Here is a 25,669-nt window from a genome sequence, read left to right on the forward strand (position 1 = left end):
TCTAGGATTACAGGTGTGAGCTACTGTGCCCGGCCTTTAAGGATTTTTAATAGTTCCTTTTATTCACATTAGATAAAAGCTATAATTGAATATAATTTAGAGATTGTATTTCTCCAAAGCATTAAACATTACTGTTTTTATTTCTGGAGATCTGCTTAGTATTGTAATAAAATTTAGATAATATAGAGATCTGTTTCTCTCAAATATCAGCTGTTCTAACCATCATGAACTTTGATCAGTGTTTCCTCCTTATCTAGTGTCTAAAATGAATCTATTCAGTGGTAACAAAATATTTGCAACTGAGGCAAATTTAGTTTTCTGTTATGGAAGTTGGCTAGGATTTTATTTTTACTTCAGTGGAGCTTTGTTCCCCTTGCAGAGGTGATGGGGCTGTCAGTATACCTGTGAACAGGGTCTGGTGCAAGTGTTAACCTGCTTTCCTAAAAATGTGTTGAATCTACTCGGGTGTCCAGATGATTACATTATTGACATCTAGAATTTTGTTCAATACAGGGTTGAAGAGATGCTTCTGATTTTGAAGTTTTCATGAATATGTGGTACAGATTGGCTACCTCAGCAATAAACAAGCCTGAATATACTCTAAAGAATGGCCATTATTTGTACTATATTGAGTAATGGTGTGATTACAGAAGCTTATTATTGATTAAAAAGGGACATATTAGTCCTTCTTCATTTGACGTCTCTCATTCCTTTGTGATGATGGCTATCCAGAATGCATATGCTACTTTTAATAGGGCAGTTATTTTGATAATATATACAGCAGCGTAATTTTTTAGTTAGGGCATTCATTTCTCTAGTCAGTAAAAAGGTAACTTACTTTTTTTCCTTTTCCATGTATGGTTTAACTTCTTTTAGTTTTTTTTTTTTTTTTTAAATCATCATTCATTTAACTTAGAGCAGATTTATATAAATATATGACTATCTTTGATATGCATAATACATATAAGGCTAACAGGGCTTCTAGTGTTATGTATTCCTAAGACGTTATAGGGCTGTAAAAATGAACAAAATCATAAGCCTCTTCTCCACACAGGTGCTCGAGTTTGGCTTTTCATTGGTTTCATGTTGATGTTTGGGTCACTTATTGCTTCCATGTGGATTCTTTTTGGTGCATATGTTACCCAAAGTAAGTATTCTTCCTGTATTTTATAGGAGAGATTCAGATATGTCTTTTATATTTGGCTAACTCTACCTTGAGTACAATTTAGTATCATTACTCAGTTAGATTGAAGATACTACTCTGTGTGAAGATACATGAGTTGTTTAATAAAACTTGTCAGTGGGAACACAGTGCAGTAGGATAGCTCTGGTTAGGAAATCCAAGCCACTGACAAAGCTGGTATCTCTCAGCCATCTCCAGACTTTCTGCTTTCCTTCCTTACCTTAGGATAGCCAGGATTTTATGCTAGAGGCCCATTTACTGGGAGTTGCAGTAGAACAAGTGAGAAAGCAGTACAGGTGTACAGTCCCTTATATATAATTCTAAAATCCACAAAATGCTGAAAATCAAGTTATTTATAACTAGTTTGGCAGCAAAACCTGACCTAAACTGACACAGGGCTCACTGTTTTCTTTATCCCATTTAGTGTCAGTATTCAAATGTTTTGTTGTAGGAATGAAAATAGATGTATTAGGTTATAGGATGCTTATCCATACCCAGCTGGCAGTGCTATGCAGTATATGTGCTTTGCCTTACTGTTCTTAAATCTGAAGAATTCTGAATCCCAAAATACATCTTGCCCCAGGGATTTCAGATAAGGGGCATAGACCCCTTATCTGATAATCTATGGATTATCAGTAATCTTTCTTTTCATAAACACCTTCTCTGTCCAACCTAATCTTGTACTTTTTTTTTTTGGAGATAGAGTCTCGCTCTATCGCCCAGGGTGGAGTGCAGTGGTGTGATCTTGGCTCTTTGCAACCTCCACTTCCCAGGTTCAAGTAATTCGCCTGTCTCAGCCTCCCAAGTAGCTGGGATTAGAGGTGCGTGCCACTATGCCCAGCTAATTTTTGTATTTTTTTTTTTAGTAGAGACAGGGTTTCACCATGTTGTCCAGGCTGGTCTCAAACTCCTGACCTCAAGTGATCCACCCATATCGGCCTCCCAAACTGCTGGGATTACAGGTGTGAGCCACTGCACCCAGCCAAACCTGTTATTTTAAGTCACGGGTACAGAGGGAGTTTTTTAAGGGCAAGACTGAAGATATATACGTGTACCCTTCATACAGAAACAGTTGATGGAGTGGGATGAACTCTTATTACACCATGCTGAGTTTTCTGGATGTGCCAGGTGCCATAGCTTTTCATTCACAGTAGTGTTGAAAAACAGAACCCAGCTTCAGAAGTGTCTCTGGAAGCGTTGGAAGACTGTTTCACTGGCCGTCTTCCTTTGCTCCAAAGACAGGAGTCAGAGAACACAATTTATTCATTCTCTGACTCCTCTGCCTCTGGAATCTCTTTGTCAGCCTTCTTTGCTTAACTGTCACATCTCCTTGTCCTGACTCACAGCTGATTTTTGAATACTTTTGATTGTATCATTTAAGTCTCATAGTTTGATCAGTGTAAGATCTTTGGAATACCTTTGTTTTTTCTTTGTCTTTCACTTGGTACAAAATAAGTCACATTACAAGAGGACAGTGGTTGGCTTAAATAACATTGGTCACTAGCTGTGTCTGAAATGTGTTTTTTAGTTAATTAAAAATACTACTAGAGCACATAGTTCTGGTATGAAGTGTATCTGAAGGAAAATGCTTTTTTAAAAATAGCTTCATCGAGATGTAATTTGCATACCATATAATTCAGCCATTTAAAATATGCAGTTGAATGTTTTTAGTATTTTCACAGAATTATGCTACCATCACCACAATCCAATTTGAGAATATTTTTATCACCACCATACCCATTAGCAGTCACTCCCCATTACTCCTTCCCATAGCCCTAGGCAGCCACTAATGTACTTTCTGTCTCTATAGATATATCTATTTCATACACATGGAATCTTATAGGAAACGGTTTTTTTGAGACAGAGCCTTGCTCTGTTGCCCAGGCTGGAGTGTGGTGGCGTGATCTTGGCTCACTGCAACCTCTGCCTCCCAGGTTCAAGCAATTCTCCTTTCTCAGCCTCCTGGGTAGCTGGGATTTCAGGTGCATGCCAACACGCCCGGATAATTTTTGTGTTTTTAATAGAGATGGGGTTTTACCATATTGGTCAGGCTGGTCTCGAATTTCTGACCTCAGGTGATCCACCCACCTCAGCCTCCCAAGGTGCTGGGATTACAGGCATGAGCCACTGTACCCAGCCAGAAAGTGTGTTTTTTTTTTTTTTTTTTTTTTCTTTCTGAGACAGAGTTTTGCTCTGTCGCCCAGGCTGGAGTGCAGTGGCGCGATCTTGGCTCACTGCAAACTCTACTTCCCAGGTTCCCGCCATTCTCCTGCCTCAGCCTCCCGAGTGGCTGGGGCTACAGGCGCCCGCCACCATGCCCAGCTAAGTTTTTGTATTTTTAGTAGAGACAGGGTTTCACCGTGTTAGCCAGGATGGTCTCAATCTCCTGACCTCATGATCCACCTACCTCGGCCTCCCAAAGTGCTGGGATTACAGGCATGAGCCACTGTGCCCCGCCAAAAGTGTGTTTTAAACTCATTTTATCCCTGACTAAGAAGGGTGGGCTGCTGTCACTGATTTTCTTAAAAGGTCTCTATAGTTATGTTAAAGAAAAACTTCAGATAAATTAACAATTTGAGCAAAGAATGATTCATGAATTGGGCAGGACCCAGAACGAAGAAGAGGTTCAGAGAGCTTCACCCAGCAGCATGAGCAGCTGTAGGCTGAACACAAAGCAAAGACAAGAAATTTTTAGATTGTCTATAGCTATGTTTGTCTTATTTGTGCATGGTCTCATCAGTTGGCTGCTTGGGATTGGCTAAAGCTTAGCTGTTTGTGATTGACTAAAATTCAGCTATTTATTACAAAAATATAACCCCAGGTTTCAGTTTGTTTACATAAGTTAGGTTGCAGGGGGTGGGGTCACACAGGAACTCAGAGTGGGGAGATAGCCTCAGGTTAATGGCCACCTGCTTATTTACTTTAGCACTTGAAGTGATCCATGAACTTTACAGTTTCTATAGTGAAAATAGGAATAAATTGCCATTTCTCTAAGGTATGTAGGGAAATATTGTTTGTAAAGGCTGTACTCTCGTTGAGTGTATCTTTTTTTTTTTTTGAGACACGTTTCACTCTCCTCGCCCAGGCTGTAGTGCAATGGCGTAGTCTTGGCTCACTGCAATCTCTGCCTCCTGGGTTCAAGCGATTCTCCTGCCTCAGCTTCCCGAATAGCTGGGATTATAGCCATCTGCCACCACTCCCAGCTAATTTTTTGTATTTGTTGTAGAGATGGGGTTTCACCATGTTGGCCAAGCTGGTCTTGAAGTCCTGACCTCAGACGATCCACCTGCCTTGGCCTCCCAAAGTGTTGGGATTACAGGCATGAACCACCACTCCCAGTCAATTGTATCTTAATATTTAAAGAACTAGTACATATTGATAAATTTCTTGGTTGTGAATTTCATCTTTCTATTTCAACAGCTTTACTAATTTAAATATACTTTTTTTTTTTTTTAAGATGGAGTTTCGCCCTGTCGTCCAGGGTAGAGTGCAGTGGTGCAGTCTTGGCCCACTGCAACCTCTGCCTCCTGGGTTCAAGTGATTCCCCTGTCTCAGTCTCCCAAGTAGCTGGGATTACAGCCATCCACCACCATGCCTGGCTAATTTTGTATTTTTAGTAGAGACAGGGTTTCACCATGTTGGCCAGGCTAGTCTCAAACTCCTGACCTCAAGTGATCCACCCACCTTGGCCTCCCAAAATGCTAGGATTACAAGCGTGAGTCACCACGCCCAGCCTAAATATTGTTTTTTATTTGTAAAGTGAATATGACTTTATTTCAGAGAGCATTTCTAGGGCATGTTTCCAGTCTTTTATTGTGCAGATTTGCTTGAACTATTAATATTCATAATGATAGCCAACTTTTATATATTACTTTATAGGCTAGATATTGTTCTAACACTATATAGAGTCACTCATCTAATTCTTACACTCTGGAGTAGGTGCTGTTACAATGCCTGTTTTACAGGTGAGGAAATGAAGATATACTGAGGTTAAATAATTTGTCCAAGGTCATACATTTAGTCATTGGTGTAGATAGGATTCAAACCTGGGTCTGGCTCAAATTTGGAGCTCTTAACCATGGTGTTCTTTGTTTGCTATGATATCAAGAGCTCAGAATTGAACCAGTTTCTTCATCCTCTCCAGTATTTTTTAATCAACATTTATAGTTTTACAAAAGTTAATCATCTACAAAAATTTAAGTAGTTTCCATTTTGTTTCTTTTCTCTTCCTATAAAGATAGTAACCATTTCCTCCAGGATAGATTCAGTGAGAGAGAATAATGATAAATTATAACTGTGTTATTTATATCTGACATGTTTGCATAATAAAACTCCTGGATTGAGAGCCAGGCACTGTGGTGTGTGCCTGTAGTCCCAGCCACATGGGAGGCTGAGGCAGGAGGATCACTTGAGCCCAGGAGTTTGGACTGTAGTTTGCTATGATAGTGCCTGTCAGTAGCTGCTGCACTCCAGTCTGGGCAATGTAGTGAGGCCCCATTTCTTTAAAAACAAACACAAAAAACTTCTTGAAGAATTCATGAAAGAAAATAAATTAACAGACTGTTTAAAAGTCAAGAATTTAATTTGTATATTTTTACGATTTTGTATTTCATTGTTGGCCATAGGAGGCAAAGGAACAAGTTACTGCTTCCTCAGCAGTTTTGATGTAGCTAGAACCAGCAATTACTTTAGACTAAAAGAAAACTTGATTAAGTTCATTGACTTTTATCCAGAGTAAGAGCAGTCCTTTGCTTTGGGGGAATTAAATTGGCATTTTCTTCTTTCAGTGTCATTATAGATGTCTTAGAGTTAATGAATAATAGTGTTATGTTGTAATATACAAAATGTATCATTATGAATGATATTGATACTTTATTAGTGACGTTTGCCTATATAACCTTCTAATCTGTTTTACTTTATGTATGTAGATACTGATGTTTATCCGGGTCTAGCTGTGTTTTTTCAAAATGCACTTATATTTTTTAGGTAAGTTGCCTAATTTTTTAACTACACCTGTAACATTTACAGAAATGTCAGCTTAATTAAGGCAGCATATACATGAAACACATATAAATCCCATGGACTGGTTACAATGATAGAACTTCTTTTAAAGGGTGAGAATTCCACTGTTACATAAGAGCAGACAGGCCTTTTAAATAGGGGTCTTGCTGTGTATCAAGACTAGCTGGATCCTTTATATATTTTACCTTTTAAATTCCCATTTAGACCAAGTGCAGTGGCTCATGCCTGTAATCCCAGCACTTTGGGAGGCTGAGGTGGGTGGATTGCTTGAGCCTAGGAGTTTAAGACCAGCCTGGGCAACATGGCAAAACCCTGTCTCTACAAAAAAATATGAAAATTATCTGGTTGTGATGATGTACAGTGCTAGCTACTCAAGAGGCTGAGGTGGGAGAACTGCTTGAGCCCAGGAGGTTGAGGCTGCAGTGAGGCAAGATTGCACCACTGTACTCCAGCCTGGGCAATAGAGTGAGACCCTGTCTCAAAAATAAAATAAAATAAATAAATGAATAAATAAATTCCCATTTAATTATTTTAAATATATGTCAGGTGTTATTCCCATTTTATTTATTTTTATTTTCATTTATTTATTTATTTTTGAGATGGAGTCTCACCCTGTAGCCCAAGCTGGAGTGCAGTGGAACAATCTCGGCTCACTGTAACCTCTGCCTCAGAGCTCAAGCGAATGATTCCCGTGCCTCAGCCTCCTAAGTAGCTGGGACTACAGGTGCACACCACCACACCCAGCTAATTTTTTGTATTTTAGTAGAGACGGGGTTTCACCATATTGCCCTGGGTGGCCTCGAACTCCTGAGCTCAGATGATTTGCCTGCCTTGGCCTCCCAAAGTGCTGGGATTATAGGTGAGAGCCACTGCACCCAGCGTTATTCCCATTTTATAGACGAGGAAATAAAGTTTAGAGCTTGCTTTAGGATGCCTAGCTAGTAATTGAGAAGCTGGGATTTGAATCCAGACTGCTGCTTCCATAGCCTGTGTTTTGTTAAAAAACATATCAGACCCGTTGTTTCTCTTAACTAGCCTTTTGGAAAAAAAAAAAAAAAATTAACGACAACAACAGGTAAAGTACCTTTATTAAGAAAAAAGGAAAAACCAGAATTAATACATAGTGGCCAGGCGTGGTGGCTCATGCCTGTAATCCCAGCACTTTGGGAGGCTGAGGCAGGTGGATCACCTGAGGTCAGGGGTTTGAGACCAGCCTGGCCAACATGGTGAAACCCCATCTCTAATAAAAATACAAAAATTAGCCGGGCATGGTGGTGCATGCCTGTAATCCCAGCTACTCAGAAGGCTGAGGCAGGAGAATCACTTGAACTCGGGAGGCGGGGGTTGGAGTGAGTCAAGATAGTGCCACTGCATTTCAGCCTGGGTGACAGAGCTGTATCAAAAATAATAATAATAATTAATACATGGTATGCATGTTATATACAAAACCTGTTGGGAAATTGTGTTTTCTGAATGCCTTTTTAAGAAAACTTAAGTGGAAAAATAAACCAATATTAAAAGTATTTTTTAGGAGCAATCTTCTAAAACTATCCCCCAAATGAAGTCCATATTCTATGATTTTTAGAATGAATGTCTTTTTTTTGAGGCGGGGGGGCTGGATTCTCGCTCTGTTGCCCAGGCTGGTGTGCAGTGGTGCAATCTCAGCTTAGCGTAATCTCTGCCTCCCAAGTTCAAGCAATTCTCGTGCCTCAGCCTCTTTAGTAGCTGGGATTACAGGCACGCACTGCCACACCCAGCTAATTTTTGTATTTTTAGTAGAGATGGGGCTTTGCCATGTTGACCAGGCTGGTCTCGAACTTCTGACCTCAAGTGATCTGCCGGCCTCAGCCTCCCAATGTGGTAGGATTACAGGTGTGAACCACCATGCCCGGCCTAGAATGAATGTCTTTTAATGTCAACATAGGATATTTAGGTATTTATTTATAAAATTTTATCTGCCTCTGTCCCTACCCCCCATAAATCATTAAGTAAAATCTAAGCCTTGAAAAACTTTGTTTTTGTCACTGGTTTTAAGTAATTTGATTATGATGTACTGTGGTCTAGTTTTCTTCATATTCCTTTCACTTGGTGTATATTGAGTTTCTTAGATCTGTGGGTTTATAGTTCATCAACAAATCTAGATTCTTTTCAGCCATTATTTCTTCAAGCATTTTTTGTATCCACTCCACCCTTCTTCTGGTATTTCAGTTGCATGTTATAACAGACTGCTTAAAGTTGTCTCACAGCTCGCTAATGGTCAGATTTTTTTTTCCTCTTTGTGTTTCAGTTTGGATAGTTTCTATTGTTACATTTTAAAATTAATCTCTGCTGGGCATGGTGGCTCAAGCCTGTAATCCCAGCACTTTGGGAGGCCAAGACGGGTGGATCACTTGAGGTCAGGAGTTTGAGACCAGCCTGGCCAACATGGTGAAACCTCATCTCTACTAAAAATACAGACATTAGCTGGGCATGGTGGTGCATGCTTGTAACAGCTACTCGGAAGGCTGAGGCCGGAGAATCACTTGAACCCAGGAGGCTGAGGTTGCAGTGAGCTAAGATTGCACCATTGCTGAGCAACAGAACGAAAATGAGACTTCATCTCAAAAAAAAAAAAATTGCCGGGCGCATTGGCTCAAGCCTGTAATCCCAGCACTTTGGGAGGCCGAGACGGGCGGATCACAAGGTCAGGAGATCGAGGCCAACCTGGCTAACATGGTGAAACCCCGTCTCTACTAAAAAATACAAAAAACTAGCCGGGCGAAGTGGCAGGCGCCTGTAGTCCCAGCTACTCGGGAGGCTGAGGCAGGAGAATGGCATAAACCTGGGAGGTAGAGCTTGCAGTGAGCCGAGATCCGGCCACAGCACTCCAGCCTGGGCGACAGAGCAAGACTCCGTCTCCAAAAAAAAAAAAAAAAATTACTCTCTACTTCTGCAGTGTCTAATCTATGCCATCCAATGATTTTTTCATCTCAGACGTTGTATTTTCTGTCTCTAGAAGCTTGATTGGGTCTTTAGAAATATTTCTGATGTCTTTCTTTAACATGCTCATGCCCTCTTCCACCTTCTTGAACACACAGAGTATATTTATAGCTATCTCAGGGTCCTTGTCCAATTGTCTGTGTCATTTCTGCATCTGCTTCTATTGATTTTCTTCTGCTTCTGTTTGCTCTTCATTTTGGACCTATTTTCCCTTATTTGGTGCTTTGCATACAATTTGTTGGGACTGGATCTTTGTTAGTCCTTTAAATGTTTTTGAACTTTGTTTTGGGATGCAGTTAGGTGACTCAGAAACAGTTTGGTCCTTTTATGTCTTTTAAGCTTTGTTATAGGCAGGACCAGAGTAGCTATAGCCCAGGACTGATTTGTCTGCTTACTAAGGCAGTCATGCCAGTACTTTGAGTGTTTCCACGGTCTGATGCTTCGTGTATTCCAAGGTTTCTCTACTGGACTTGTGAGAATGTGAACTCTCTTCCAGCCTTGTGGTAGCTCTGGGATGTTTTTTCCAGTGGTTCTTTCCTTCACTTGGGTAGTTTCCTCTTATGTATAGACTGATCAACACTCAGCCACGGACTCAAGGAGCACCCCCTGCAGATCTCCTGCGTTCCCTCTGTGTGGCTGTCTGTATGCTGCGTGGCAAACCGTAGCCATGTGGTCTCCCCCAACTCTCAGACCACCCTGCTCTACCTGGATTTCTCCTTATGGCCGTGACATTCTGGTTTTGAAAGATGTTTGGCAGTTTCTGCTGTCTTACGTGCTGTCAGTCACATGTCTTTGGCATGTGACTGACAGCCTTCTGGTGATACGATAAGTTATTTTTTTTTTTTTTTTTTTTTGAGACGGAGTCTCGCTCTGTCACCCAGGCTGGAGTGCAGTGGCCGGATCTCAGCTCACTGCAAGCTCCGCCTCCCGGGTTCACGCCATTCTCCGGCCTCAGCCTCCCAAGTAGCTGGGACTACAGGCGCCCGCCACCTCGCCCGGCTAGTTTTTTTGTATTTAATAGAGACGGGGTTTCACCGTGTTAGCCAGGATGGTCTCGATCTCCTGACCTCGTGATCCGCCCGTCTCGGCCTCCCAAAGTGCTGGGATTACAGGCTTGAGCCACCGCGCCCGGCCATGATAAGTTATTATGAAGACATTTGAGGCAATCTTTATAGATTAAGTTTAAGGTCAGATTCAACGCTTTGTGGTGGTAGATGAATCCACTTAAATGACTGTTGGATGAACAGAAACCTTGTATGCTCAGGTGGACATAGCTGACAGCCATGTTAACTATGTGCTCTGCCCAGAGGCTGGCAAGTTATCAGGCAGCCTGTGTGCTTCCTCTGTGCTGGACCTGTTCTAAGCTCTGGGGTACAGCCTCTTTTATTTACATCTCTGGTCACTCCTCTGTTTCCCATGCAAGCTGATCCTCCACTCCATGCCTACTACCTTTTGAAGTCTCTTAAAGCTCTGTTCTTGGCCTTAAGAAACTCCTTGTTATTTTTCTGTCTCTGGGTGAACTCATGTATACTTAGGACTCCAGTTATTGCTTATATGCCAGTGAGTCACAGATGTCCCTTTCCAGGCCTAAACCGTATATCCAGATTCCTACTTCACATCCCTTCCTGGGTTGCTGACATTTCAAATCCAAAACATTTAGTACGCCCACAGCTCAATGCGTGGCCCTGGAGTGTCCCATCTCTCTGTTCCCACCTCCTTATCCCCTCTCTCACTTTGCCGAGATAATTCCCCCTCTTCTTTGGGATCTCAGTTCAGTCACCACTCCTCAGGAAAACCTTTCCTGACCTCTCTAACTAGGTCTGATCCTTATGTTTCACTCTTAGGACACTGCACCTCTCATTTATAGCGTTTTTTTTATAGTTGGAATTTTATATTTATTTGATTGTCTCCTTATTTAGACCCTTAGCTCCATTAGGGAGCAAGTTTGTCTGGACTCAAAGTCTCATCCCAGCACTTAGGTGCTTGGTACATAACCAGTTTTCAGTGCACAATAATTATTTGTTGAAGGAATGAAGAATTGCAGTATGGTCTGTTGTAGGGTGCTTCAGTTACTGTAGTTTAGATATGGTAGGCTCCTGGAGACATAAAATGGCCCTAATGCCTGTCACTATGAGAATGGTCTCTCTCTCTCTTTTATTTTTTTTGATGTATTGATTCATTTTTTTTGTTTCTGAGTCATAGAGAAATGTCTCTTTTCCTTACAAGTTGCCTATTAATAACTTTCCAGGCTTTAAGAAAGAATACAGTTATGCTCAGCCATCGTGGTTAACAGACTGCTTTACAAAATAAGCAAATTAAGACCAACACTGCCATGATGTCTAATTTAATTTTTTAAATTGATAGAAAGGAATCAGTGAAGTACCTGTCAAAGCATATTGAGAAAATGAATTTTGTGTTGCTTGTTCCATCTGTTTTTTCCTCATGATTTGTTTTCCTATCTTTCTAGCACTCTGATCTACAAATTTGGAAGAACTGAAGAGCTATGGACCTGAGATCACTTCTTAAGTCACATTTTCCTTTTGTTATATTCTGTTTGTAGATAAGTTTTTTATCTCTCAGTACACATTGCCAAATGGAGTAGATTGTACACTAAATGTTTTGTTTCTTTACATTTTTATGTTCCGAGTTTTGAAATAGTTTTATGAAACGTCTTTATTTTTCATTGCGTAGACTGTTAATACTAATATGTATATAATACAAGACTATATGAATTGGATAATGAGTATCAGTTTTTTATTCCTGAGATTTAGAACTTGATCTGTTCCCTGAGCCAGGGTTATATCATCATGTCATTTTAGAAGTAACCACTCTCTCTGGCTGGGCATGGTGGCTCATGCCTGTAATCCCAGAACATTGGGAGGCCGAGGCAGGCGGATTGCTTGAGGTCAGGAGTTTGAGACCAGCCTGGCCAACGTGGCGAAACTCCATTTACTAAAAATACAAAAATTAGCCAGGTGTGGTGGTGTGTGCCTGTAATCCCAGCTACCCAGGAGGCTGAGGCAGGAGAATCGCTTGAACCCAGGGGACGGAGGTTGCAGTGAGCTGAGTTTGTGCCACTGCACTCTAGCCTGGGGCACAAAGTGAAACTCCGTCTCAAAAAAAAAAAAAAAAAACCACTCTCTCTCAGTATCTCTGATTTCTGAAGATGTACTAAAAATACAGCTTTGGCCGGGCGCGGCGGCTCACGCCTGTAATCCCAGCACTTTGGGAGGCCGAGGCAGGCGGATCACCAGGTCAGGAGATCAAGACCATCCTGACTAACACAGTGAAACCCCGTCTCTACTAAAAATACAAAAAATTAGCCGGGCGCAGTGGCGAGCACCTGTAGTCCCAGCTACTCGGGAGGCTGAGGCAGTAGAATGGCGTGAACCCAGGAGGCGGAGTTTGCAGTGAGCTGAGAGCGCACCACTGCACTCCAGCCTGGGCCACAGAGCGAGACTCTGTCTCAAATAAAAATAAAAATAAAAAATATATATATATATATATAGCTTCATATATCTGGAATGAGCACTGAGCCATAAAAGGTTTTCAGCAAGTTGTAATTTATTTTGGCCTAAAAATGAGTTTTTTTTGTAAAGGAAAAATGTTTGTTCTTATGTATTGAAGAAGTGTACTTTTATATAATGATTTTTTAAATGCCCAAAGGACTAGTTTGAAAGCTTCTTTTAAAAAGAACTCCTCTAATATGACTTTATGTGAGAAGGGATAATACCTGGTCAAATAAACTCAGTTTTTTATGGTTACTGTAAAAAGACTGTGTAAGGCAGCTCAGCACCATGCTTCTCGTAAAAGCAGCTTAAATTATCCACTGGGATTATCTTTTGGCAGCCTGCTGTTTTCTGATGTTACACAATTCAATAGCAAGTAAGTTTGAGACAATCGCAGTTTAAAAGCGTGAACCATTTAACAAAAAGTGGAATAATTAAAGATAAAGCACTTCTTCCCAAAGGGAATTATCACCTAGTGAAAAATTAGGCGTTTCATCCACTGCAAGTCTCTCTTCACTCTAGCTCTCAAGCTGTGGGTGAATGTTCCTGCAAAATATATCTTCAACTTGAAAGTTCATACTCCAATAAAAAAACTCCTTTTACTGAGTTTGCAGTACTGTATTTGCACTGTTTGTATTCCTCTGGGCCCTTATTGCTACTTTTAATTTCCTTTGTTACACAGATTTTGTGTTGCACTTTTTCTCCAGAGGGGTGTTGTAGAGCCTTGGTTGTATGAATAATAGCAGTGGTAGTGTCCACAGCTCAAATCCAAGCCCGTTTGGCATCACTCCTCTCCTCTCTCTGAGAGGCTTTCTTGTGCACAGAGTATGAAGCAGTTGTGGAGCACTGTGCCTTTGTCAAGATACCATCTTGTTTGATGACATCTTTCTTTGCTGTTTTTTCTTCAAAATGTTAGTAAGCTCTGTCATGCTTCTAGCAAATTGTAAGACAAATTACTTGTTTCCACCTCATAACCTGTTGCAATAAATATTACTTCTCATACAGTTTAATATTGTTGTTTGTTGGAGAAAATGAACCATAAACATTGATTTGCTGTTCAGTTTTCAATTATTCAAGTATACACAAATATGCAATTATGTTTATAAAATAAGAAATAGACTTGTAAAATGCTCATGTGAAGTTTACTGAAGGTTTCCCTGAAGACTGACTGGAAATGGTAGCTTTTTTTTTCTATTTCTCACTGTGCCATGAATTTTTCTTTCCTTTTTTTTTTTTTTTTTTTGAAAGACAAGATCTCACTCTGTTGCGTAGGCTGGAGTGCAGTGGTGCAATCACAGCTCACTGCACCTTCAAACGCTAGGGCTCAAGCAATCCTCTCACCTCAGCTTTCCAAGTAGCTGGGACCACAGGTGTGTGTCATCACGCCTGATTAATTAAAAAAATGTTGAGGCCGGGCGCGGTGGCTCAAGCCTGTAATCCCAGCACTTTGGGAGGCCGAGGCGGGTGGATCACGAGGTCAGGAGATCGAGACTATCCTGGCTAACATGGTGAAACCCCGTCCCTACTAAAAATACAAAAAACTAGCCGGGCGTGGTGGTGGGCGCCTGTAGTCCCAGCTACTTGGGAGGCTGAGGCGGGAGAATGGCGTGAACCCGGGAGGCGGAGCTTGCAGTGAGCCGAGATCATGCCACTGCACTCCAGCCTGGGAGACACAGCGAGACTCCGTCTCAAAAAAAAAAAAAAAAAAAAAAAAAAAAAGTTTTGGGAGGCCGAGGTGGGCGGATCACGAGGTCCAGGAGATGGAGACTATCCTGATTAACACGGTGAAACCCCGTCTCTACTAAAAATACAAAAAAATTAGCTGGGCGTGGTGGTGAGTGCCTGTAGTTCCAGCTACTTGGGGGGCTGAGGCAAGAGAATGGCGTGAACCCGGGAGGCGTAGCTTGCAGCGAGCCAAAATCGCGCCACTGTACTCCAGACTGGGTGACAGAGTGAGACTCCATCTCAAAAAAAAAAAAAAAAAAAAACCCAAAAAGTTGTTTTTTGTAGAGACAGGGGTCTCACTATACTGTTCTGGGTGAACTCCTGGTCTCAACACATCCACCTACCTCAACTTCACAAAGTGCTAGGATGACAGGCATGAGCCACCACGCCCAGCCCTGAATTTGTTTTTTAGTTGTGAGCAAATCACTTAATTTTCTGTTTCCTCATTTTAAAAAAAGAGATAATGTGGTTGGGCGTTGGGGCTCACGCCTGTACTGTAATCCCAGCACTTTGGGAGGCCAAGGCAGGCAGATCATGAGATCAGGAGTTTGAGACCAGCCTGGCCAACATACTGAAACCCAGTCTCTGCTAAAAATACAACAAATTAGGCAGGCATGGTGATGCACGCCTGTAATCCCAGCTACTCGGGAGGCTGAGGCAGGGAGAATTGCTTGAACCTGGAAGGCGGAGGTTGCAGTGAGCCAAGATTGCGCCACTGCACTCCAGCCTGGGCAACAAAGCAAGACTGTCTAAAAAATTAATAATAATAATAAAAGAGATAATATTAGTATCCACTCTTAGAAATATTGTGAGTTAGAAAGGACAGCATCTTTGGTAATCATCTACAAATGCATGTGATTCTCTTACTAAAGTTCTCAAGCTGTCACGTAGGTTCAGTGGTCATTGAATCTGAGTGTCTTTGTGTGTGGACCAATATTATCAGAGTATTCCATTTTATTGCTCTAAGATCCTTGTATTTCTTGTGCTGTTGCCACTGAGTAAAAACCCAGAGGTTGTATTTTTCCATTATATATATGTGTGTATATACACAAGACATTGACTTGCATCAACATAATGAAATTGGAAGACTGAAAGATTGATGATATCAAGCCATATAATTGGCCCCTTGAGCAAGAGCCCCCAGAGGGTTTGACACGTGTGCATTGAACTCATGATGTCTACATTTTTCCCTGGTGGAAGGGTTTTCAGTAACAACATTAACTCAGGAGCCTTTGTTTTCATTGTTCTTTTTTATGGAGTCCTTTTTACAGTGTCTCACTCTTGCCCAGGCTGGAACGCTGTGGCGTGATTATAGCTCACTACTGCCTTGAACTCCTTGGCTCAAGCAGTCCTTCCCTCAGCCTACTGAGTAGATAGGACTATAGGTGTGCACCACCACACTCAGCTCTCCTTTTTAGATTTAATTGCACCTTTCCCAAGTTGTTTGTAGAACACTGGTGCCCCTGAAGGTGTACCTGAGAAAAGATGTGTGTGTCAGAGAAGCTTGGGAAACCCTGGGCTGAACTAGGTCTAAACATGTTTTTTCTTTACTTCTTGATTTTTTTTTTTTTTTCCAGAAGGAGCTTTGCTCTTGTTGCCCAGGCTGGAGTGCAGTGGTACGATCTCAGCTCACTGCAGCCTCTGTCTCCCGGGTTCAAGTGATTCTTGTGCCTCAGCCTCCCAAGTAGCTGGGGTTACAGGTATGCACCATTATACCCAGCTAATTTTTGTATTTTTAGTAGACACGTGGTTTTACCATGTTGGTCTCAAATTTCTGACCTCAGGTGATCCACCCGCCTCGGCCTCCCAAAGTGCTGGGATTACAGGAGTGAGCCACTGCACCCCACCTTCTTGCTTAGTTTTTTTTTTAGAGAGCCATCTTGGCTGTATTGCCCAGGCTGGCCTTGAACTCCTGAGCTCAAGTGATCCTCCTGCCTCAGCCTTCTGAATAGCTGGGACTAGAGGTGCAAACCACCACACTAGGCCCCAAAACACCTGTATTTTGTAAAAATTCTGTAAAGTTCTTTTCTTAGAGTTTTTTTGAAGTGTGCATTGTATGTCTTTAGGAAGAAGGTGTCAATTATATGGTGTTTTCTATTATTGAGACTTGGAAATTTATCTCCTGGAACATGTTGAAAAATGTAATTTGGGGCCAGGCCTGTACTCCCAGTACTTTGGGAGGCCGAGGCGGGCAGATTACTTGAGGTCAGGAATTCGAGATCAGCCTGGCCAACATGGTGAAACCCGTCTCTACTAAAAATACAAAAAATTAGCTAAGTGTGGTGGCACATGCCTGTAATCCCAGCTACTTGGAAGGCTGAGGCAGGAGAATTGCTTGAACCCAGGAGGCAGAGGCTGCAGTGAGCTGAGATCACACCACTGCACTCCAGTGTGGGCAACAGAGCAAGACTCTGTTTCAAAAAAAAAAAAAAGCAAAAAAGAAAAATGTAATTTGGGGAAACTGCTGCTATGGTGGCTTTAGAATAGAACACAGGGAATTAACAAAGGAGAGGAAAATGTTTAGGTGTGGGCATGGCTGACTTTGGGAAAAGCCTGTGGCCAGCTTGATTATGTGGAATAAAAATGGTGGGAGGAGGGCACAGTAGGAAGAATTCTTCCAGTTGCGTTGTTACTAGACGATTCTGGTTTGGGCACTGGGATTCTTCGAGGCCTATGGATTTAAGTTTAGGTTGGTTTACTTCTCCCTTATTCCCTTATTCTGGCACTGCCACTTATTAGCTATGTGACTGCAAGACTGTTTCCCTGTCTGTAAGTATGAGAATTAATCTGAGGAAATGCTTAACATAGTTCTGGAAATAGTAAGTGATCCACACAAGTAGGCTATTTTTTTCTTTTTTTGAGACGGAGCCTCACTCTGTCATCCAGGCTGGAGTGCAGTGGCCCACTGCAACCTTAGCCTCCTGGGTTCAAGCCATTCTCGTGCCTCGGCCTCCCAAGTAACTGGGATTATAGGCACGTGCCACCATGCCCAGCTAATTGTTTTTGTATTTTTAGTAGAGATGGGGTTTTGCCATGTTGGCCAGGCTGGTCTCGAACTTCTGACCACCTCAAGAGATCTGCCAGCCTCAGCCTCCCAAAGTGCAGGGAATTACAGGTACCGTGCCTGGCATTTCTTATGACTTGAAGGGATGTTTCCTTTCTCATCTGATGACTTTTTAGCTTTTTGCCACAAGGTGGCATGCCATGCTAAGAAAAACAAGACTTCCAAGTTTAGAGCCTGCCAGAGGTTTTTTTTGTAGCACTTTTATCACAGCTTAAGTAATTTTACGTAGGGTTTTGGATAACAGTAAATGCCTCTTCAATTCTTTTAGCTGCGGCAAATAGGATATTTTAAATTTGTTTGAGTAAGTATGGCAGGACAGGCTGCCTAGACCCTCATGGATTATGCCAGTGTAGAGAGCGCTGGGGTCTTTGATTTGGGGAGCATGTTGACCTCTTCCCCACCCCAGAGTTCTAGACATAAAACCAGAGAGCTCTCCAAAAAGGATGTAAATTGTGCTCTTTTCCAGCAGCAGTTTCTGGTTTTTTTTTGTTTGTTTTGTTTTTTGGGTTTTTTTTTTTTTGAGACTGGGTCTCAGACTCTGTCACCCTCCGCCTCCCAGGCTCAAGCAATCCTCCCACCTCAGCCTTCCAAGTAGCTCAGACTACAGGTGCATGCCACTACATCCTGGCTAATTGTTAATGTTTTGTAAAGATGGGGTTTCACCATGTTACCCAGGCTGGTCTCGAACTCCTGGGCTCAAAGGATCTGCCTACCTCAGCCTCCTAAAGTGCTGGGATTACAGGTATGAGCCACTGCACCCAGCCAGCAGTTTATTTTCTTTTCTTTCTTTTCTTTCCTTTCTTTCTTTTCTTTTCTTTCTTTTCTTTTTCTTTCTTTTCTTTCTTTCTTTTCTTCCTTTTCTTTCTTTTCTTTCCTTCCTTTTCTTTCGTTTCTTTCTTTCTTTCGAGATGGAGTCTCACTATTTTACCCAGGCTGGAGTGCAGTGGCTTTCACAGGCATGATCGTTGCACACTTCGACCTGGAACTGCTGAGCTCAAGTGACCCTCCAGCCTCAGCCTCCCAAGTAGCTGGGACTATAGTACAGGTCTGTACTCCAACAGTTTCTACTCCTGGTGCCAAAATCATGATTCAGTATGATCAATGTACTTCTCTCCCACCATGGAAGTTGGGAGTTTAGAAATTAACTTTTTTTTTTTTTTGAGACGGGGTCTGGCTCTGTCACTCAGGCTGGAGTGCAGTGGTGTGAGCTCGGCTCACTGCAACCTCTGTCTGCTAGGCTCAGGAGATCCTCTCACCTCAGCCTCCTGAGTAGCTTAGACTACAGACGCATGCCTCCACGCCTGGCTAATTGTATTTTCTGTAGAGACAGGGTTTCACCATGTTGCCCAGATTGGTCTGGAGCTCCCGAGCTCAAGCGATCTGCTCACTTCAACCTCCCAAAGTGCTAGGATTACAGGCATGAGCCACCGCACCCAGCCTGAGATTAACTTTTTATGCTGAAATTACATCAGACTTACCAGGAGAGTAACAAAAATAGCACAAAGAGGCCAGGCATGGTGGCTCACGCCTATAATCCCAGTGCTTTGGGAGGCCAAGGTGGGCAGATCACCTGAGATCAGGAGTTCAAGACCAGCTCGGCCAACATGGTGAAATCTCATCTCTACTAAAACTACAAAAATTAGCCAGGCGTAGTGGCAGTTGCCTATAATCCCAGCTACTTGGGAGGCTGAGGTAGGAGAATCGCTTGAACCCAGGAGGTGGAAGTTGCAGTGAGCCAAGACCCCGCCATTGCACTCCAGCCTGGGCAACAGAGTGAAACTCCGTCAACACACACACACACACACACACACACACAAAATTCATGTATAACCTTCAGATTCCCAAAAGTTAACATTTTACTACATTTGCTTTAGTCTGTTATTTTAAATGTTTGGCAGCATGTTGCAGATGTGATGCCTGTTTATTTACCCTTGAATACTGTGTATATTTCCCCCCAAATATAACTGCAATACAATACCAGTCAGAAAATTAACATGGATACAGTACTTTGTGCCTTATTCAGATTTTTCAGATTACCCCTGTAAGGTACTTTATAGTAAAGAAAAAAAACCTCTGTTTTTCCGTGGCAGGATCCAGCCCATGATCACACATTGCATTTAGTTGTCATATCCCTGCAGTGTCTCTTGTATTTGGAATGGTTCTTCAGTCTTTGTCTTCTGTGACTAGGCATTTGGAACGTGAGTGGCTTACGTATCAGGGCTACTAGCAGTTGCTGTGTGCCTTTGTGTTCTGTTTAGGTCAACAGCACCGGTGGGGTTGTGCAGTGCACAGCCTACAGGAATGTACTCACAGACCCAACTACTGGTGCTCCACATATTTTACTAGTAGCCTGGGGCTGGCCACTTGAGAAGTGTCTGGATCTGGAGGACACTTGAAGGTACTCACAGTTGTACTAAGGGTCACAGCAAAATTTCAGAAAGGAAACAGTCAAGAAACACATTAGTTTGATTGATTAATTGAATTTTATGCCAGGCAAAATTTTGTACCTGCCCATCTCCAAGGACCTCAGGGTCCTACTTGGACTTAACAGCTCTTTAAGGGTTTGACCCTCTCTTAGGCTTTTCAGGTACAAAAATACTCTTACTACCCACAGAGAATAGATCAGATATTTTTATTCACCTGAATGCAGAAATGAAATGAGTTGAATTAATATTTACAGTTACTATGCATTGTTACTCATACCACTATTTAATTTCAAGGAAAATCATTAATATCATATGTTGTGGTTTTTTGTTTTGTTTTGTTTTTTGTTTTTGCTTTTCTTTTGAGACAGAGTCTCTCTCTGTTTGCCCAGGCTGGAGTGCAGTGGCACGATCTTGGCTCACTGCAACCTCTGCCTCCCAGGTTCAAGCAATTCTTATGCCTCAACCTCCTGAGTAGCTGGAGCTACAGGCGTGCGCCATCATGCCTGGCTAATTTGTGCATTTTTAGCAGAGACGGGGTTTCTCCATGTTGGCCAGGCTGGTCTCAAACTCCTGACCTCGAGTGATCTGCCTGCCTCGGCCTCCCAAAGTGCTGGGATTACAGGCGTGAGCCAGCGTGCCTGGCCACGTATCATTTGATGTTTATGTTGTAGCTGGGTATATGGATGTAAAGTAACCCTGAGGATCTGCCTCCCTCCTCTTTTTCTGATAACTGAGGGCCCAGAGAAGCTAATGCTGCCTATATCTCTACAATGGGATGAATTTTTAGGCTATCATTTTTTAGGAATGTCTAGGTGTCGTTCCTAGATCATCTTCCTAGAGCATTGGCAAGTTGCCCTGACCAGAGTCCTCTCCTTAGCAACGGGCAGCTCTGCGGCCCCAGGTCCCAAGTACCCACTCTGACCAGTTTCCATACCCTCCCAAGCGTAGCCGGCTGTTTTCCCTCCCCACAGACTGGAGACAAGGAGGAAGACTCACTTTCATTTCATTCCCATGGGACAGTCCTTGAGTTTCAAGGGAGCCTGGGAGCGGCAGTGAAGGGCAGGGAGGCGTGACTGCATCTCTAGAGAATGCTGGGGTGAAGTCTCACTTCTTACCAAACAGAAGGACAGCTGGGGATGTTCTCATCTCAAATAGAGACTATTTGGCAAACAGCAAATATATTTCGAAGGGCTCTGGGCGCCTCAGAGATGTGACTGCATAGTGTGGAAGTTGTCAGGATCAAAATGGATTCACTTGTGCTTAAAACAAACAAAAAACCCTGACAAATAGAACTGGGGAAGGCCATGAAGGATTCTCATGCATAAATGCTTGATAACAAAAATGATCACAAGGCCAGGTGTGGTGGCTCATGCCTGTAATCCCAGCACTTTGGGAGGCCGAGGCAGGCGGATCACTTGAGGTCAGGAGTTCGAGGCCAGCCTGGGCAACATGGCAAAATCCCATGTCTACTAAAAATACAAAAAATTAGCCGGGCATGGTGGCGAGTGCCTGTAGTCCCAGCTACTAAGGAGGCTGACACAGGATAATTTCTTGAATCTGGGAAGTGGAGGTTGCAGTGAGCTGTGATTGCATCACTGCACTCCAGCCTGGGAGACAGAGCAAGACTCTGTCTCTAAATAAATAAATAAATAATGATCACAAAAGACTGCAAAAATCTCAACCTTGCACAAAGCCCTTCACAGCCTTACACAAAAAACACATAAGGACATCTTCCCAGCAACTGCCTGTCTAACCTTGGAATGGCATCACCCTTGCTATTGATCCTTATAGCCAAGGATAATTATCTTAATGATCTTATCCTCATTTTTCCTTTAAGAACCTTTGTTTTCCTTCACCTGCCTAAATATGCACATAGTTTACTCTGGCACACATATTCCCCTCGTAATACCCTATTCCCAAATCAGTATCATTTCCTTTCAGAGAGCCTCTCTCTTTGTTGTGGCGCTTCAAAGACATAGTGACCATAGTGACTATGCAGGCTGCTTTAAATGTTATGTACCGAGAAGTCCTTTTTTTTTTTTTTTTTTTTGAGACAGATTCTTGCTCTGTTGTCCAGGTTGGAGTGCAGTGGTGCCATCTTGGCTCACTGCAACTTCCACCTTGTGGGTTCAACCGATTCTCTTGCCTCAGCCTCATGAGTAGCTGGGATTACAGGCACCTGCCACTGTGCTGGGCTGATTTTTGTATTTTTAGTAGAGACAGGGTTTCACTGTGTTGGCCAGACTGGTCTTGAACTCCTGACCTTAGGTGATCTCACCTGAGCCTCCCCAAATGCTGTGATTACAGGTGTGAGCCACCATGCCTGGCCAGAAGTCCATTTTATGTGATTTAAACACTATGGACAGAGACATGATTTTATTTTTATATTATTATTATTTTTTGAGACAGAGTCTCGCTCTGTCACCCAGGTAGAGGGCAGTGGTGCAATCTCAGCTCACTGCAACCTCTGCCTCCCAGGTTCAAGCGATTCTCCTGCCTCAGCCTCCTGAGTAGCTGGGATTACAGGCATGTACCACCACACCTGGCTAATTTTTGTATTTTTAATAGAGACGGGGTTTCACCATGTTGGTCAGGCTGGTCTCGAACTCGTACCTCGTGATCCCTCCTCCCTCAGCCTCCCAAAGGGCTGGGATTACAAGCGTGAGCCACCGCACTGGCCTATTTTATTTTATTATTATTTTTGAGACAGAGTCTCGCTCTGTTGCCAGGTGTGCAGTGGCACGATCTCTGCTCACTGCAACCTCTGCCTTCCAGGTTCAAGCAATTCTCCTGCCTCAGTCTCCCAAGTAGCTGGGACTAGAGGCGCATGCCGCCACGCCCGGCTATTTTTTTTTTTTTTTTTGTATTTTAGTAGAGACAGGGTTTCACCATGTTGCCCAGGCTGGTCTTGAACTCCTGAGCTCAGGCAATCCACCCTCCTCGGCCTCCCAAAGTGCTAGGATTACAGGCATGAGCCACCGCACCTGGCCAGAGATGTGATTTTAAAAGATATAAATGTCACAGAGGCAGATGACCTAAGCCTTGGCCTTGACTAGTGTATTAATCCCATCAATTAGTTATTTATTTTACTAAGGATAATGAGGCATTTCATTTCAGAAAATACTATTTAAGTCTGGGCACAGTGGCTCACATCTGTAATTCCAGCACTTTGGGAGGCTGAGGTGGGCAGATCACCTGAGGTGAGAGGTTTGAGACCAGCCTGACCAACATGGTGAAACCCCATCTCTACTAAAAATACAAAAATTAGCCGGGCATAGTGGCGAGCATCTGTAATCCCAGCTACTCTGGAGGCTGAGGCACAAAAATCGCTTGAACCCAGAAGGCGGAGGTTGCAGTGAACTGAGATCGTGCCACTGCGCTCCAGCCTGGGCAACCGGGTGAGACTCTGTCTCTGAATAAATAAATAAATAAATGGGGTGGCACAGACGCACTTACTGTAACAGAGTTGATCTGCCCTCTGTCCTGCTGGGCTCAAACTCTTTCCTGTTCTCTTTCTGCTATGGATGTATCCTCCACTCCTCACTGGGCGCCATCCTGCTGCCCAACAGAAGCAGCTCTTGTCTCCGATTTCCTGAATGGTCTAAGGTAAGTCTTTACAATTCCTATCTACGACCTCTTCCTCCAAACTTGTCTACTTAAGGTGCACCTAATGCATACAACAGATGCTTCACAGGGAGACTTGCATGCATGGGGTGGGAGTGGGCCCTGTTTGTCTAACTCTTGCCACCACAGACAGCATGGCACACAATACTTAGAGAGTTAGCCACTTTCTCCGGATGCGGTGGCTCACGCCTGTAATCTCAACCTTTGGGAGGCCAGTGCAGGTAGATCACAAGGCCAGGAGTTCGAGAACAGCCTGGCCAATATGGTGAAACCTCATCTCTACTGAAAATACAAAAATTAGCCGGGTATAGTGGCGCACGCCTGTAATGCCAGCTATTCAGGAGTCTGAGGCAGGAGAATTGCTTGAACCTGGGAGGTGGAGGTTGTAGTGAGCCAAGATCGTGCCACTGCACTCCAGCCTGGGCGACAGAGTGAGACTGTCTCAAAAAAAGAAAAAAAAAAAGCCACTTTCTTACCAGCAGTACAGGGCCCCAAAAGAGGAAGAGAAGGTGGCTCCATCGACTAGTGCTAGAAGCTGCATAAAGCTCCAGTCAGTGTCACCTCTTCCCATTGTCAAGACAGGGCTGCCGGCAGAGCTTCTTCCTAAAGCAGCATGATGGCAGCTGTGGCCCTCTGCGTGGGAGATGGGATGAATCTACACATCCATTTCCCACATGGGAAGAGTTATATGAATGGATTTTTATGTTTTATTTATTTTTATTCTTATTATTTTTGAGACAGTCTCGCTGTGTCGCCAGGCTGGAGTACAGTGGTGCGACCTCAGCTCACTGCAACCTCCGCCTCCTGGGTTCAACCAATTCTCCTGCCTCAGCATCCCAAGAAGCTGGGACTACAGGTGCGCACCACCACACCCAGCTAATTTTTGTATTTTTAGTAGAGACGGGGTTTCACCATGTTGGTCAGGATGGTCTCGATCTCTTGACCTCGTTATCCACCTGCCTTGGCCTCCCGAAGTGCTGGGAATACAGGTATGAGCCACCATGCCCGGCCTATTTTTTATTTTTTTGAGATGGAGTCTCACTCTGTCGCCCAGGCTGGAGTGCAGTGGCACAATCTCGGCTCACTGCAACCTGCCAGGCTCAAGCAATTCCCCTGCCTCAGCCTCCCACGTAGCTGGGATTACAGGGGCCTGCCACCACACTCAGCTAATTTTTGTGCTTTTAGTAGAGATGGGGTTTCACCATGTTGGCCAAGCTGGTCTCGAACACCTGACCTCAGGTGATCCGCCTGCCTCGGCCTCCCAAAGTGCTGGGATTACAGGTGTGAGCCACTGCGCCCAGCCTATAAATGGATTTTAAATACATATCCTTTGAACAACAGAGCCCAACAATACTGACAGATGACTTGCGTGCTCAGTGGCTAATACTACTATTGATTAATCAGTTAATTATCTTTATTGCCCACAAACGCCTGCCTTGGTCAACACAGTGTGACTTGTCACATATAAATGAAGTGCTAATGTGCCTTCTGCAAATCCCCCTTATAACTTTTATATTTTTGAGACAGGGTCTCTCTTGCTCTGTTGCCAAGGCTGGAATGTAGTGGTGCAATGCTCACTGCAACCTTGAACTCCTAGGCTCAAATGATCCTCTGTTCTCAGCCTCCTGAGTAGCTAGGACTACAGGTGTGCACCACCACGACTAAATTTTTTTTTTTTTTTTTTTTTTTTTTTTTTTGAGACGGAGTCTCGCTCTGTCGCCCAGGCTGGAGTGCAGTGGCCGGATCTCAGCTCACTGCAAGCTCCGCCTCCGGGTTCACGCCATTCTCCGGCCTCAGCCTCCCGAGTAGCTGGGACTACAGGCGCCCGCCACCTCGCCCGGCTAGTTTTTTGTATTTCTTAGTAGAGACGGGGTTTCACCGTGTTAGCCAGGATGGTCTCGATCTCCTGACCTCGTGATCCACCCGTCTCGGCCTCCCAAAGTGCTGGGATTACAGGCTTGAGCCACCGCGCCCGGCCTAATTTTTTATTTTTTGTGAAAACAAGGTCTCACTATGTTGCCCAGGCTGTTCTCAAACTCCTGGCCTCAAGTGATCCTCCCATCTTGACCTCCCAAAGTGCTGGGATTACAGGCATGAGCCACCATGCCCAGCCTTTTTTTTTTTTTTTTTTTTTTTT

The 25,669-nt window shown here is 43.4% G+C and overlaps 1 protein-coding gene across 3 annotated transcripts in view; it reads left to right on the plus strand.

Moving 5' to 3' along the window:
- TMEM50B (transmembrane protein 50B) overlaps window positions 1-11,921 on the plus strand; it is a 29,331-nt gene extending 17,410 nt beyond the window's left edge. For 2 of the 3 annotated variants that reach the window (XM_025378695.1, XM_025378696.1), the window contains exons 5-7: window positions 1,055-1,147; window positions 6,112-6,169; window positions 11,652-11,921. In XM_025378695.1, coding sequence (XP_025234480.1) covers window positions 1,055-1,147; window positions 6,112-6,169; window positions 11,652-11,697 — 197 coding nt within the window. In that variant the 3' untranslated portion in view covers window positions 11,698-11,921. The remainder of the gene's footprint in view (window positions 1-1,054; window positions 1,148-6,111; window positions 6,170-11,651) is intronic. The other variant, XM_025378698.1, reaches the window with a different exon arrangement.
- Window positions 11,922-25,669: the final 13,748 nt, after the last annotated feature.

This window comes from Theropithecus gelada, chromosome 3, assembly GCF_003255815.1.
Source record: "Theropithecus gelada isolate Dixy chromosome 3, Tgel_1.0, whole genome shotgun sequence".
In the NCBI taxonomy this organism is placed as follows: Eukaryota; Metazoa; Chordata; class Mammalia; order Primates; family Cercopithecidae; genus Theropithecus; species Theropithecus gelada.